Raw genomic sequence first — 16308 nt, forward strand, 5'->3', positions numbered from 1 at the left:
CATCCTGCTGTCCTTTGAGAACTCCTGTTACAGGTAAGCAACTCTGCTTTCTCCTTGGAGAAACTTTATTACAAGTAAGTAACTCTACTTTTCTTCATATAAAGACATGAAAAGGGAGTGTAATGTTTACCTTGTTTTACTACTTGTATCCATATAGATGCAGGTTTTTTATTTTACCTTTTACTCTCACTAATGTTTACTGCTGAGGAATAGTTTTGGCTATGGATGAAAAGTGAAACAGTGCAAGCAGAAACTTTTTAGAAAAATGCAGTAGTATTGTTCTTATATAGGTGTACATTCTGTACCTCAGCACTTTATAAACCTCTCCATCTGGCAGTTACAAAGGAATGTCCCTTCTAGTGAATGCTTTCATGCAGATAAAATGCATATAGTATTGTGGCAAAGTAGACATAGAGCCACACTTTGAGGTTATCGATATTAAAATTCTGAGAGAAAGCATGGATATGATGAATATGATTAACAATTTCTTTCTATAAAGGCTTAGAATGTCTGTCAGTAGATAAATCATTTCAGAAAGCAAATAGTGTGTAGTTAATTAAAGATAAATCTTGTAGCTTTGGTGGGAACGTTTTAAAGAGAAATAATGTCAAAGAGGTCATCCAATGTGAGCCAAACATAATTTATTCAAGGCTCTTAATTGCTTGGACTGTTTTATAAATCCAGTTCTACTGACTTAGCTTATGCTGATTTTCTCTCATGCTATTGGGTTTTGTTATCAGGGTCCCTATCCTCGAAAAGATGAAGTAGATCCAGACCTGATTAATGCAGGTAAAATGAGCATTTCTTTTTGCATTCTAGTTTTTCCCACATTGCTTATTAGTTATTAAATGCTACTATCTGATGAATAATTAAAGCTGTCACAAGCATTAGTTGTCTCTGCACGTAGCAAATTACATGAAGTAGTACAAAGACCTCATCTTTTTGTGTTTTTGTAACATTGGCTTAGGGCTCATCAGCCCATGCCGTGGATTGAAAAGTTTGAATTAATCTATAATCAATCAAAATTAGCTTTTGTGGGATGTGCCTTAGCTTAAGTAAGGGTTATTTTGTAATATTGTGCATAATTTATCTGCACAAACCTACTTAAATGTCTGCATTAATTTACCATGAAAATATATGCACACAAGTCTAAACCCCTTCCTAACTCCTGCCTCTAGGAACACTGCCACTCAGTCCAGGTAAACTTATGAGTGAACAAGACATATGCACATTAGTTTACCTACATGTTGAGTAGCCATTTTTTAAAAAGTCGGTTTCTGTGGATAAAGCTCTCTTTTACCTTCACAAATGCTTTAGAAAATCATGCCTTCTTTTACATTACCAACTACATAAGTAAAATAATTTACCCAGGTAAAAGACTTTGACCAGACTGAAATTCAGCCAGTCATTTCTTATGATACTGAAACATACAAAGGACAGATTCAGGCTGGAATCTGGCTATTCTCCTAGGACAAGCAGGATGGTGGACCTCACATGTGGGTGACAACATCCGATGGAGCCCAGCATGGAAAACGTTTGTCATAGTTTCTAGAAGCTTTGACCAGCACACTGAGCATGCCCAGCATGCCACTATCCGCGCGTCCACTCGAGATCCCCCTTCAGTCTCTCTTTTTCTGCGGAGCAGTTTCCTCGTGGTTCGTGAAGCTCTGCTCTTTTTCTCTTGTGAGAAAAGTCTTTTTCCCGTTTCTATTGTTGGGTTCCTCCTTGCGGTCAGTGTCTCCTCAGCGTGGTAGGTTAAAACTTCTATTTTCCTGCTTTTTGCGGTCTATTCCCCGGCTTTCGCTTCCCGGTGACCGCCGGTTATCGACCGTGCGTCAGGTATTTTTTTCCATGGTGTCTGGCTTTCGTCTGTTCCCCCAGTGCACACAGACCATCACGGATCCGCTTGAGGTTTGTATCCTCTGCCTGGGGGCCTCCCATGATATACGAGGGTGTGAGCTGTGTGACCAGATGAACCCCAAGGGCCACGTGCACACCTTGAAAAGATGGAGAAACCTTTTGGTTCTAAAAAGTCCACTTCATCCACACCCATGTCAGAGTCATCAATGCCGGGGGATCAAGAAGAGCCCCTTAATATGCTCCCTCTCGTCACTCCTCTTTCCACTTCTTCAAAGGATTGCAGAAACAGTGACTGATCCTCCATGATTTCACCGGTTTACAGGACATTGAGACCCTCCTCGGCACCGGGAAAGACCGGGCCGAGGCAGAGGATCCCACTGTCCGGGCCGAGCACTGTGGGAGGTCCCGCAAGCATCGACCCCAGTCGCCGTTGTGGCGCAGCTCCGGTTCTGGTGCGGTACTGGCAGCCGCCGTATCACCACCAAAGCGACCCCGTTCCTCAGAGGTTCCATCCTCCGACGTGCCCGGGAGTCCCAGGCGTTCCCCAACGATATTGGTGCCGGGCACGAAGCCGTCTCGGAGGACCAAGGACGAGCCAGTGATGCCTTGTCCCCCTCCCTCAGTCCTGGCTTCACCAGACTTTCGGGAGTTGGACCGCAGGGTTCAGACCGCAGTGCTCAGATATCTTTGGAGAATCACCTGCGCCACCGGCCCCCATTCCGGTACCAAATCCTCTGCCGTCTGCTTGAACATTTGAATGTTTTGTTAGGCGCCCTACCAACGCAACCGGTGCCAGAGGGACCTTTGGATCCCCAGCGGCCATTGATGCCCCCCTCGGGAGCGATTCCTATCATAGGATCCGAGGAGGAGGAAGACGCGGCTGGTGCCGCATTACCGAGGCCTCGGTTTTTCGAGCCATTACCCAGGCCCTCCGGCTTTCTGAGGCCCTTTGTTCCCCCGATGTTGGGGGAACCATAGATTCCCGTGGTGCCCTCGATGTCTCCAAAGCCATCAGAGCCCAGGGCTGCAATTTCTCACAGGCCTCGCCCACATCACTCCGACCTTAGTGAGGAGGAAGGCCCTTATGACCCTTGGGAGGATGATTCCTCAGAATCTTCATCCGAGTATTCGGACGACCTCCTCTCTGAGCCTTCTTCACTGGAGGGAAGGCGTTCGTCTCCCCACGAGGATCTTTCCTTAGCGGGCTTTGTCAGGGCTATGGCCGAGGCTATTCCCTTCCAGCTCCTTACAGAGGAGGATGCGCGACATAAAATGCTGGAAGTGCTTCAGTTTGTCGACGCTTCTAAGCAAATCGTGGTGGTTCCTATCCACGACATCTTTAAGGATCTCCTCCAGATGTGGGAACACCCGAACTCCATATCCCCCATTAACAGGAATGCGGATGCCACCTATTTGGTGCAGCACGCCTTGGGTTTCGAGAAGTGGCACCTCCCCCACCAGTCGGTGGTTGTGGAGTCCGCCCTAAACAAAGCCAGGCACTCCCATAACCATGATTCTGCCCCCTCCCCGGGGTGAGAGCATAGGGACCTCGATGCCTTGGGTCTAAAGATCTTTCAGGGCGCTATACTGGTCGCCTGTATTGCCGCCTACTAGCTATACTTGACCCAGTACCACAGTAAGCTCTGGAAGTGAGTCCAGGACCTCGCATAGACCCTGCCTCAACAGCAACTGGAAGCACTCTTGGCTATTGTCCTGCTGGGTTTAGAGGCTGGCAAACATGAGGTGCGATCCACCTATGATGTCTTTGAAAAGGTGGCCCGCGTAGCTGTGGTAAACTTCGGAGCCCATAGAATGGACTGCTCAGAGCTTCTGACCTCTGGCCAGAAGTACAAGAGAAGCTAGCTGACCTCCCCTGCACAGGTGAAAACCTCTTTGGGAATAAGGTTCAGGATGCGGTAGCGCAATTGAAGGACCACCATGACACCCTTCAACAGCTTTCCGCTAGTGCTTCTGATGCCCCTTGCTTGGCCTGGAAATCTTCCAGGCAAGGATCCCGGAAGTCCTTCTATAGGCAGAGAAAGTATTATCATACAGCCCCCCAAGCTCGTATGCCACGCTCTAGCTCCAGGGACCACTCTCGCCAGCAGCAAGCACCCAGGCCCCAGCTGGCACCCCAGTAAGGCCTGGCTATGGGTTTTTGACTGTTGGTGAGGAAGCACAAGTCAGGCAAGCGCACCCCTGATGCCAGATCCCCCAGTGGGAGGCAAGCTCATTGGCTTCGCCCATCACTGAGAGGATGTCACTTTGGACCGATGGGTCCTTACCATAATCTGGCAGGGGTACCGTCTCAACTTCAGATAGCTCACAGGGACATCTCCCCCATGTCCATCGTGGGGTTTGTCCACCTAGCAGGTCATACTTCAAACGGAACTCTCTGCCCTTCTCATAGCAGGCATGGTAGAACCAGTTGCTCGTTCCCAGCAGGGCCGAAGCTTTTATTTCAGGTATTTCCTAATTCTGAAAAGGAACAGCAGCTTAAGCTCCATCCTCAACCTCAGGGCATTGAACAAGTTTTTTTTAAGAGAAAAGTTAAAGATGGATCTCTCTGATTCCCCTCCTCTAAAGAGGAGACTGGTTCTGCTCCCTCAGTCTCAAGGAAGCTTACTCTCACATAGCCATTTTCCCTGGCCACAGAAAATACCTCTGCTTCATGGTGGGGAAGGCTTACTATCAGTACAAGGTGCTGCCTTTTGGGTTGGCCTCAGCCTCTCGTGTCTTCACCAAATGCCTGGCAATTGTGTCTGCGTATCTGAGGCATCGTGTGATGCATGTCTTCCCGTACCTAGATGACTGGTTAATCAAGAGTGATTTCAATGCAGGGGCGCTGAGTGCTTTGGCCCTGACAGTATGGACTCTACAAGCATTGGGGTTCGTGATCAGCTACCCAAAGTCTCACCTCTGCCCATCTCCTAACCTGAACTTCGTAGGCACTAGGCTGGACACTATGCAGGCAAAAGCATTTTTGCCCACGATCAGGCTCTTGCCCTCAGCTTGCTGGTGGCCTTTGTCCGCAGCAGTCGGCAGGTGACTGCCCACCTTCTGCTCCGTTTTTCTGTCCATGTTACCCCTCTCACCCTTTTGTGCATGCAGAGGGCTCAATGAACCTTGCAGTCACAGTGGCGACAGGCCTCTTGACCTCGAGACTTGCATTGCAGTCACGGAACCTCTGTGGTGGGAAAACCTCTCCAATTTGAAGCGGGGATTCCCTTCCAAACTGTTCCGCCTCAAGTGATCCTCACTACCGACACCTTTCCTCAGGGCTGGGGAGCCCATGTAGATGGTATCCACACGCAGGTTCTCTGTACCGCGCACGAAGCCTGCTGTCAAATAAACTTTCTGGAGCTTCGGTTGATCTGTTATGCCTTATGGGCATTCAGAGATCGGTCGTCGTACAAATAAGTCCTGATCCGGACAGACAACCAGGTGGCAAAGTGGTATATCAACAAACAGGGAGGCACGGGCTTGTTCCTCCTCTGTCACGAGGCAGTGCAGGTGTGGACCTGAGCTCTGTTGCAGGGGATGTCATTGCATGTAACGTACCTACCTGGGACTCTGAAAGTGCTTGTGGACCGGCTGAGTTGCTCCTTCCAGCCACATGAATGGTCCCTTAGTCCAGAGGTAGCATCCAAACTGTTTCATCAGTGGGGTACACCAGATATATACCTCTTCGCTTCCCTGCTCAATCACAAGGTGAGCAAGTTCTGCTTCCTGTCATCGGGAGTGGACATCTGGCCTGAGATGCCTTCTCCCTCCACTGGGGGAGATGTCTGCTGTATGCGTACTCTCCTCTCCTGCTGCTCTTGAAGACCCTGCTGAAGCAACAGAACAGACGGACCATGATCCTTGTGGCGCCCTTTTGGCCCCATCAGGTCTGGTTCCTTCTCTTGCGGGACCTGACGGTCAGGTTATGCATAGGAGCTAGTGTTTCAGCATTTCAGCTTTTAGAGGGAAGTTTTAATAAGCCATTTACCTACATAATGGCTACTCAGGTAAAAGTGTTATACTAGAGGAGGCAACAATGCATGCAGTTCTGTATTTTTTAAAACTACACAGTTGTTTTACCTGGAAAAATCGTAGCCCATACTTTCCCTTTGAGAACTGCTGCAAAATTACCCACGGATTTTTCACCTGCCTGCATTGTTTTACGTACTCCCCCCTTTAGAGGGTAAACAGCCTGTATAGGACTAAAGCCTGTGTGTAAAAAATTACACACAGACTTTAGCTCACATTTTCAAGGCAGACTTAAGCGAGTAAGTCCTCTTTGAAAATTAGTGGGTACCCACCTGCCACAGTATGGCATGCACGCCCATATTTACACCTGCTAGAGAACAGATGCAAATATATATGCATACATTTATGAACATACTTTAAAAAATCAAAATATGTTAACAGTTTCCCTGCCCCAGTTCTGCCCCCTGGAATGCCTCTTTGCAGTGTATGCTCTGTCAAGAACTCTGTTAGTAGGCACTCCCAGTGTTTCTGTCAGAGCAGCACTGGAAGTGGTTGGGAGTACTGTAAGATGCTACCAGCTCCCGCCTCATTTTTGCAGCATTTTGGGAGGGGTTCTAGGAGGGGTGGCAGGATGGGAGTAAGTTTCAGGTGGTTGGCAGGAGGGATCCAAGATTTCAATTAAATTGTCTGTTTGTGGGGAGAGATCTTGGGCTGCTTTGACCTGCAGCTTTATTACACCTTTTGGGGCGTCATTTATTTATTTATTTAAAGTATTTTGGGGGCTGGGGAGTGGCTGATTAGGCCTGCTGGGCATGATGATGTGTTTTTCTTTTTTTAAGCTAGCCAGCTATATTTTGAATATGTAGCTGGATAACTTTAACTTAATCGTGCCTCTGATAACTTTCCCTGGATAACTTGAGCAGAATATATTCTGCAAGAGACTTGCCCTGCTGAGCATCCTGTGACATACTCTCTGGTTAACTTTAATTGATAACATGTCTGCTCACCACATTTCTGAATGTTGACCTCTTAGAATGATCAATTTAGGGTTATGTTACTATGCTGGTACGTGCCTGTAAAGTCTACTTGGTTAAGTAACTCAGTTGTGATTATTATTAGTCTATTATGTGCCCACAATATGACATTTTATTATTTAATTAAAAATCTACTGCACTTGCCATTCTGCTAACTCTCCTGTGCACACGATTCAGTAAATAAAATTATTCAAATTAGGGCCCACGGTAAAAAGAGGCGCTAGGGACACTAGCACGTCCCTAGCGCCTCTTTTTGGACAGAAGCGGCGGCAGTCAGTGGGTTTGACAGCCGATGCTCAATTTTGCCGGCGTCGGTTCTCAACCCGCCGACAGCCACGGGTTCAGAAACTGGACACCGGCAAAATTGAGCATCCGGTTTTCAAGCCGTGGGCCGATTTTAAATTTTTATTTTTTTTATCTTTGATTATTTTTAACTTTTGGGATGTCCGACTTAATATCGCCATGATATTAATTCGGAGGGTGTACAGAAAAGCAGTTTTTACTGCTTTTCTGTACACTTTCCTGGTGCCGAGAGAAATTAACGCCTACCTTTGGTAGGCGCTAATTTCTGAAAGTAAAATGTGCGGCTTGGCTGCACATTTTACTTTCTGTATCGTGCGGGAATAACTAATAGGGCCATCAACATGCATTTGCAAGTTACGGGCGCTATTAGTTTCGGGGGGGTTGGACGCGCGTTTTCGACGTGCTGTTACCCCTTACTGAATAAGGGGTAAAGCTAGCGCGTCGAAAACGCGCGTCCAAGCGCAGGTTAACAGTGCGCTCCGTCGGAGCGCACTGTACTGTATCAGCCTGTCTGTAAAATATTGACCAAGTCCTATGTTTTAATCATGCTGTATTGACTTTAGTAGTTTGTTACTCCTTAGTTATTTCAGAGGCCTTGCCATCTTCAGTTATAAATTTGTTTCAGACATGGCTCCAATGAGCCCTAGAATTCACTCAGTATTCAGGATTAACAGTTGTAGATTCATGGCCAAGAAAATGTTTATCTTATTCCCTAAGTAACAATTTTATATGTAGATTGTACCATTTCAGAGTGAATATACTCAGAAAAATGTCTATCTGCAGGATTCTCGATAAAACCCAGATTCTGATATTTATGGATGCCATCCATTGAATAAACAATAAAGTTCAGTGACTAATAATGCTGACTTTAACTAGCTTAATTTGTTTGTTACATGAAAATATAAATATTAGATGTAATGGTTTATATTGACTGCAGTGACAAAACTTCTAGTAGCCAATTAGGATAAAGATCTAGCATTTAATGAAGCCCATAATTTAATTGAATTGCTCACTCCCATAACCTACTCATTGATCTGTGTAAAGATTTGCTGCCTGATTTAATGGATTTATTAAATTGCTGTAGCATGTGTATGTGTTTTTCTAATTTGAGTAATACTGTTTTTAGGATTTTACTAATGAACTGTAAAATCTCCAGATAGCATTTACCTGTTAAACTCTGAAGAATGAAGTTTGCAGTAATAATTCTGCGGTGGTAATGTGCTGCATGTACCAAAACACTTTTGAGATTCAGTATCATCTTTGAGAGCAAAGAAAAGTACGGCTGTAGAAAGCAACACTTTTTTCCTTGCAGTGTAAAGTAAAACCACACATTTATGTTAAAGGGACAATATTTTCCTCAAACGTCTTTTCTCCAAATTCCGTCCCTTTCACCTTTTGGTTGAACTGTATCTCATAGGGATGGAAATGGTGGTAGTGGTTCAGAGATGGGTGACCAAATGGTGTGGGGTCGTCATTGGAAAACTTATGAGAAAAGGCTGAAGGATCTGAATATGATTACCCTGGAAGAGAGGAGGTGCAAGGGTGATATGATATAGACCTTTAGATACCTGAAAGATTTTAATGATGCATAGACTTCAAATATTTTCTGTTGGAAACACAACAGTAGAATTAGGGGTCACAAAATGACTCAGAACCAACATCAGAAAATATTTTCTTCATGGAGAGAGTGGTGGATGCCTGGAATGCCCTTCCAGGGGTGGTGGTGAAGACAAGAACACTTAATGAATTCAAAAGGGCATGGGACAAACACTGGGGATCCCTAAAGGCTTGAAGAAAGGGATGGTGTAATATTTCCACTAGGGATAACCTACACAAAATGGCAGTTACTACCTGTGGGAACGAGCAGTGAGTCCCACAAGCCTGGAGACAAACTAGTCTGATTCCAGCCTTGCTTAAAGCAGTATATCTTTATTGCAGCTTCACACCTGCACAACAATATTTTATTTATTTATTTATTTGTGTTTTTCTATACCGGCATTCACGGAAGTTCGTATCATGTCGGTTTACATAAAACAAGGGGTGAGCAATACATTATAACGTACATAGCTAAAACGTAAGAGTATACATTACAAAAGTATAACAAGTGCATAGAAGAAAAAGTTACAATAAAACAGGGGTTATTCTAACTGGGATTAGAGTTAGAGGAGAGATAAAAAGTTTAACAAGAAGTAAACTGTCTTCCCTTCAGATCAGTGTACTCTTTACTTACAGTTCAGTACTCTTTACTTACTCTGTTTACTTACTCTGTTTACTTACAGTTCAGTACTCTTTACTTACAGTTCAGTACTGTTTCCCTCAATACTCACAGTTCAGCTTTGTCTCAGATCAGTGTTTGGACAGAGTTACATTACAGGAGCAGCTTTCCTCCTGGGGTCCTGGGCCTGGTCTGCTTATCCCCACCTGGATCCCAGCTCTTATTCCCCAGGCTCTAGTTACACCCTCTGAGCCCCACCTGCCCCACAGGATCCTGCCTATACAGCATATTCTCCAAAGTGGAATTAAGGTGGATAAGGTATCTATCCTGGTCCTGCACAGGAAAATAAGGGAACAGTAGGGAGCTGCCTCACATACCCCTCCCCTCAGCTTGGACACATCGAGCCAAGCATCCTTACTCCCTCCTGGATCCCATCCAGGAGAGTCCAGGACATCCCATTATCCCAGAACAAGCAGGATGATAGTCCTCACATATGGATGACATCACTGGATGGAGCCCTATCACGGAAAACTTTGTCAAAGTTTCTAGAAACGTATGACTGGCACACTGAGCATGCCATTATCCCTCGAGCCATAGGGGTCTCCATTCAGTCTTCTTTTTTCTGCGCTGCACTTTGCCTCGCGGTCAGGAGCCCTGTGTGATTTTCACACTTTTCCTCACGGAAAAACTCAGAAAAATCCCCTCATTTGGGTCTCCCAGTCTCTGATCAATTTTTCTTCGATCGGTGATTAAAACAAATATTATGCGGTCAATACCGTTCCTAATTTTTATCGGTGACCGCAGGCCGTCAACGGCTGTCCAGCCTTTCACAATGGCAACCGACTTCAAAAAATGCCCTAATTGCCCCTATTCAATGTCAATCACTGATCCCCACATCGAGTGTGTCTTGTGCCTTGGCCCCGGAAATAAAGTTTCATCATGTCCCCAATGTGCCGAGATGACTTCCAAAGGTAGACAGGCCCATCTAGACAAAATGGAGCACCTTTTTAATATCCAGCTCATCCCATCATCATCGACGCAGTCGTCACCGGCAGGAGTTACAAAAAAGGTAAACATAAAAACCCGCTGGGTGCATCGACTAGATCGGCATCGGTGCTCGAAAAAAGAGAGCACCGTGAGAAACACCGGCATCGGCATCGACGGGAACTGCCCGGTGCTGATTCCGATCCAGGGGTGGGTTCAATAGCTATCGATCCACCCGCTAAGAAGCCCAGGATCAAAGACTCCTCGACACCATTGATGCCAGAACAGAGGTAATCCCCACTGATATCGGTGCTGGTTACTGAGCCCCCACAGGGACCTGTGGTGTAGCCAGTTTTGCCTCCTCTGCCACCCCCTATATCTGCTCTGTCCACATCAGCTATCAGGGAGGAACTGGACGGATTTATCCGCCATGCAGTCGTCGATGCCATTCGAGAACTCCATCCACCAGTGCTGGTTTCCATACCTCCACAGAAGCCGGAGGCATCGATGCTTCAACCGCTACTGTCCCGCCTCGATTCCTTGATCGGTGTCCTGCCGACTCAACTGGTGCCTTCGAGGCCGAAAACACCAATTAAGCACCAAATCAACCGATTCCTATTCCAGACTCTTCAGTTGCTGACTCCATCGACTCCGACCGTCAATCATCGACTCCTCAGCCGATGCCAGGGCCGTCAGGTCTCTCAGGATCAAGCCGCCCGATTCCAACATGATTCCATCAATGCTGATTCCATTGCCATCGATAACAGGGAAGAAGAAACAGAAATCATCGATGGATCCATCGAAGACCAAGTCACTATCGATGCCATTCTCCTTTCCTCCTTCTAGTCCACATCCACACATTTTATCAGACACCTGTGAGGATGTGGACTCCGATTCCTCTACTGAGGACATCTTATTGGACCCCTCACTACCGGAAGAAAGGAGAAAATCACCTCCTTAGGATCTCTCCTTCTCTCTTACTTTGTGAAGAAGATGTCTGAAACAATACCTTTCTTTTCTCTGCTCTGCAAGCCAGGATCCAGGGCTTGGATTGAGCTGTTTCCTGCACCCAGCCCTCCATTGGACCCTCTCCTCCTCCTCCTCCACCTCGTGGCTGTTGACCCCTCCCCCAGCTGGAAGACTGCCCTGCTTCTAACGAATGTGCTTTTAAATCTCCGTACAGGTACTTGCCTTTCTTTTCTCTGCTCTGCAAGCCAGGATCCAGGGCTTGGATTGAGCTGTTTCCTGCACCCAGCCCTCCATTGGACCCTCTCCTCCTCCTCCACCTCGTGGCTGTTGACCCCTCCCCCAGCTGGAAGACTGCCCTGCTTCTAACGAATGTGCTTTTAAATCTCCGTACAGGTACTTGCCTTTCTTTTCTCTGCTCTGCAAGCCAGGATCTAGGGCTTGGATTGAGCTGTTTCCTGCACCCAGCCCTCCATTGGACCCTCTCCTCCTCCTCCACCTCGTGGCTGTTGACCCCTCCCCCAGCTGGAAGACTGCCCTGCTTCTAACGAATGTGCTTTTAAATCTCCGTACAGGTACTTGCCTTTCTTTTCTCTGCTCTGCAAGCCAGGATCCAGGGCTTGGATTGAGCTGTTTCCTGCACCCAGCCCTCCATTGGACCCTCTCCTCCTCCTCCACCTCGTGGCTGTTGACCCCTCCCCCAGCTGGAAGACTGCCCTGCTTCTAACGACTCCGCTTTTAAATCTCTGTGCTGGATGCTAAGACCCATATTGATGACATCACTTTTGAGCGACACAGAAAAGAGTCATCTATAAAAATCTAACCTGGTCAAGCGTCACGCGCCTAGCGTCACGCGCCGAAGGAGCGCGACAAAGGGGCCTGCCCCTTTGAGCGCCCCTTCGGGCAGCCCCTTCGGACCGCCCTGAAGGACCCTGGAAGACCCTAAAGTACTACACGGACCTCCTTCTCACCCAGCAGTCCCTTTTGACCCTGAAGTATCGCCGCTCACTTGCCAGCCTCTTAGCCAAGACCCATCCAGCTCCAGGACCTCCGAGTGAGTGGGCACCTCCTCAAAGTGCCTATCTCACCTCTCACAGGTGCTCATGAGCCTGCCTCCCAGCCACTGGACTACTCCCCCTAACACCTTAAATTGCTCTATTCTGTTATTTGTGCATGTTATCTAAGCTGTATAACCTGCATTGTCTGACCTGCATTGTATAACCTGCATGGTACACTATTTACACCTCTTACCCTACCTAATCAGCTTTGTGCCCTTCCCTCAGTGCCCTTCTCTCAGTTTAACTCCTTGATACCTTAATCCCCGCCTTGTACTACCCTATATCCTCTCAGTTTCCTTTACCTACCCCCTCTCCCTCCCTCCTCCTTTGCCTACTCACCCACTATGACCACACAACACATCAACCGCATCCACCTCCCCCACAACAGACTCCCCCATTCCCATCCCCCCCGTCCCACCCCCCCCTACAAATCCCTCCTCCCTATCCTCACTACCCCCCTCAACCAATTCCTTGGACTCACTACCCTCTCCATCATTCTGTTCAACGCCCAATCACTCTCCAAAAAAACCCCCATCCTAAATGACCTCCTCACTGACACCAAGCCAGACATCTGTGCCATCACGGAAACCTGGCTCAAAGAAACAGACATTGTCCTCCTGAACCAGCTACCTACACAATCCTACGAATTCCTATCCATTCCAAGACCCAAGAAAAGAGGAGGTGGCATCCTCCTAGCCTTCAAGAAACACCTTAATCTCAAACTCTCCCACACCACATCACCCTCCAAGCTAGAAATTGGCCTCTTCAAAGCCCCCTCACTGCAAATCTGTCTCATTTATGCCCCTCCTGGATCCATCGAACGGGACCCCTCCCCCTTAATTGAATTCTTATCTGCCAACATAAACATTGAAATCCCTTCCATCATACTAGGAGACTTCAACCTCCATGTCGATGCCACCCCCCTTACCCCTTCTTGTGAGGCATTCCTTACTGCACTCCAAGCTCTAGGCCTTAGACAAATTGTTGCCTCCCCCACGCACCAAGCTGGTCACTCCCTTGACCTTATATTCATCAACCACTGCTTCCTACCATCCCAGCCCCCCACCTGCTCCCCTGTACCTTGGTCAGACCACTTCCTCATAAAAGCCCTCCTCCCCCTTAACTTCCCTACTACCCCCACTCCCTCAAACAACACCACCTTCACCTTCAGGAAACCCTGCTCTGGAGATGAACTGGCTCTTGCCATTTCCAACACATCCACTAGCCTTGACTGCTCCAGTCCAGAGACTGCCATCAAATCCTGGCTCAGCATGACTCTTGAAATTGCTGACAAACTATGCCCCATCTCCAGACGTAACATTACCCAACCCACAAAAAATCATCAACACTGGTACACAACTGAACTAAGATCCCTAAAAAATACCCTCAGGCAGCGTGAGAGAAACTGGCGTAAAGCCCCCTCACCCCAACTCGCCTCAAGTTTCAAAACTACCCTTCACCAATATAGAATAACCACCCTCAAAACAAAAAGAGACTACTTTTCAGCTAAGATCCACCAATACATGTACAACCCGAAAGCCCTTTTCAATTATGTTGCCAACCTCACCAAATCCTCTCAGCCCACTATCCCTGAGAATGATGCCTCCACTAAGAGCGAAGAAATCGCCCAGTATTTCCTCACAAAAATCACCAACATCCTCCGCAGATTTCAACACCCTTGTCCATCCACCTCCCCTTCCCCCTCCCTCCAACCTTCCCCCACTTCACCCACCCTCCAAACCCTTGACCTGACTTCCGCTAAAGAAGTGGAATCTATTCTCAGAAAACTTAAACCAGCTTCCCACCCTTCAGACACCATTCCCACAAAATCCCTCCTCTCCATCCCGAACACTATATCCAAACCCATCGCAGACATCATAAACTCCTCCCTCTCTTCAGGCTCTGTCCCAGATGCTCTTAAACAAGCTATTGTCAAGCCCCTCCTAAAAAAACCAACACTAGACCCTAAAGACCCCGCTAACTTCCTCCCTATCTCTAACCTGCCCTTCCTATCCAAAATTATGGAAAAGATTGTAAACATCCAACTTACAGAATATCTAGAAAGCAACAACATTCTGCATCCAGCCCAATACGGCTTCCGTAAATACCTCAATACAGAAACCCTCCTGCTCTCCCTCACGGACCACTTACTCATAGGCATGGACCGAGGCAACTGTTACCTCCTCGCCCTACTCGACATCTCAGCTGCCTTTGATACCATCAACCATAACCTCCTCATCAACCGGCTATCCGAAATAGGCATCTCAGGCCTAGCCCTACTATGGTTTAAATCCTACTTATCTAACAGAAAGTTCTCCGTCAAGATAGGAAACGCCAACTCCACACTCTATCCCTTGTCTCAAGGTGTCCCACAAGGCTCCTCCCTCTCCTCCACCCTTTTCAACATTTATCTCACACCTCTATGTCAGCTCCTCACAGACCTCGGCCTCAAATTCTACCTCTATGCAGATGACGTTCAAATCGTCATTCCCATTCACAACTCTCTCTCAGATGCCCTTGCCTTCTGGAACACATGTCTTGCCAACATCAATGACTTCCTCACCAACATCCACCTCGCTCTAAACTCCTCCAAAACAGAGCTGCTCCTTATCTCTCCTCACCTCCCTCCCAAACCACCGATCTCCAACGATCCAGCTTTCAACGTCATAACACCCCAACCCACAGTAAGAGACCTTGGGGTTATCATAGATCAACAACTCAATCTCAAAAAAACAGATCAACTCCATCCTCAAAGAAGGTTTCTTCAAGCTTCACATCCTGAAGAAACTCAGACCCCTCCTCCACTATCATGACTTCCGCACCGTCGTCCAAGCCACCCTTTCCTCAAAGCTGGACTACTGTAATGCCCTCTTCCTTGGCCTACCCTCCTCCACCACCAAGCCCTTACAAATGCTCCAGAATGCCATCGCCAGGGTCATCACCAACTCAAGGAAAGCTGATCACATTACCCCAATACTCAAAGAACTCCACTGGCTCCCCATCGCATCCCGAATTCTCTTCAAAATTCTAACCATAGTGCACAAGTCCATCCACTCGCACAATTCCAATTGGTTGGATGAACCCTTTCGTCCTATACGCACTGAACGACCCACTCGCACTGTCAACAAAGGCACCCTCTCCATTCCCCCTTTGAAAAAAGCCCACCTCTCCTCTACTAGGGACCGTGCACTATCCATTGCAGGCCCTAAACAATGGAACACCCTCCCTACCACTCTCAGGCTAGAGCCATGTTACGCCAAGTTCAGAAAAAAACTTAAAACATGGCTCTTCCGACAAGCCTACCCTGATTAAGTACACCGACTTCTGCAAGTATCTTGCCTACGCCTTGTATATTCCTTTAAATAGTCCGTTGCAGTTTTTATTTATTGCTTTAATTCCTCCACCTCCTGCTCTTTGTATACTCCTCCTTGTTCGCCCTCCCTGTTCATTGTAATTTCTACCTTTAAAGTTACATTGTAAACCGGTATGATGTATGCATACTAATACCGGTATATAAAAGTTTTTTTAAATAAATAAATAAAATTCCTTTTCAGCTGCCTACAGAGGAGGATTCCAGACATAAGACTTTAGAAGACCTACAGTTTGTTGAAGCTCCTAAAGAGCTTCAACATACCAGTGCATGAGGTTCTGGTTGATCTCCAACGCCGCCTTTGGGAGCATCCATGCATGATGCCACCTGTAAATAAAAGAACAGATGCCACTTATTTAGCGCAACATATACCTGGGTTTCAGAAGCCTCAACTCCCACATCAGTCTGTTGTGGTAGAGTCTGCGCAGAAGAGATAAAAAAGGATTAAACCACACTCTTCCACGCCTCCTGGAAAGGAACAGAAATTCTTAGACACCTTGGGTCGTAAAATGTTCCAAGGTTCCCTATTACTATCCAGGATTGCCT

The 16308-nt window shown here is 47.1% G+C and overlaps 1 protein-coding gene across 1 annotated transcript in view; it reads left to right on the plus strand.

The window, feature by feature from the left end:
• Positions 1 to 16308, plus strand: part of OXCT1 (3-oxoacid CoA-transferase 1) — a 570108-nt gene that overhangs the window by 274024 nt on the left and 279776 nt on the right. Inside the window, exon 11 of the mRNA XM_029578060.1 lies at positions 741 to 789. Coding sequence (XP_029433920.1) covers positions 741 to 789 — 49 coding nt within the window. The remainder of the gene's footprint in view (positions 1 to 740; positions 790 to 16308) is intronic.

Source organism: Rhinatrema bivittatum, chromosome 1 (genome assembly GCF_901001135.1).
Source record: "Rhinatrema bivittatum chromosome 1, aRhiBiv1.1, whole genome shotgun sequence".
NCBI classification, from domain to species: domain Eukaryota; kingdom Metazoa; phylum Chordata; class Amphibia; order Gymnophiona; family Rhinatrematidae; genus Rhinatrema; species Rhinatrema bivittatum.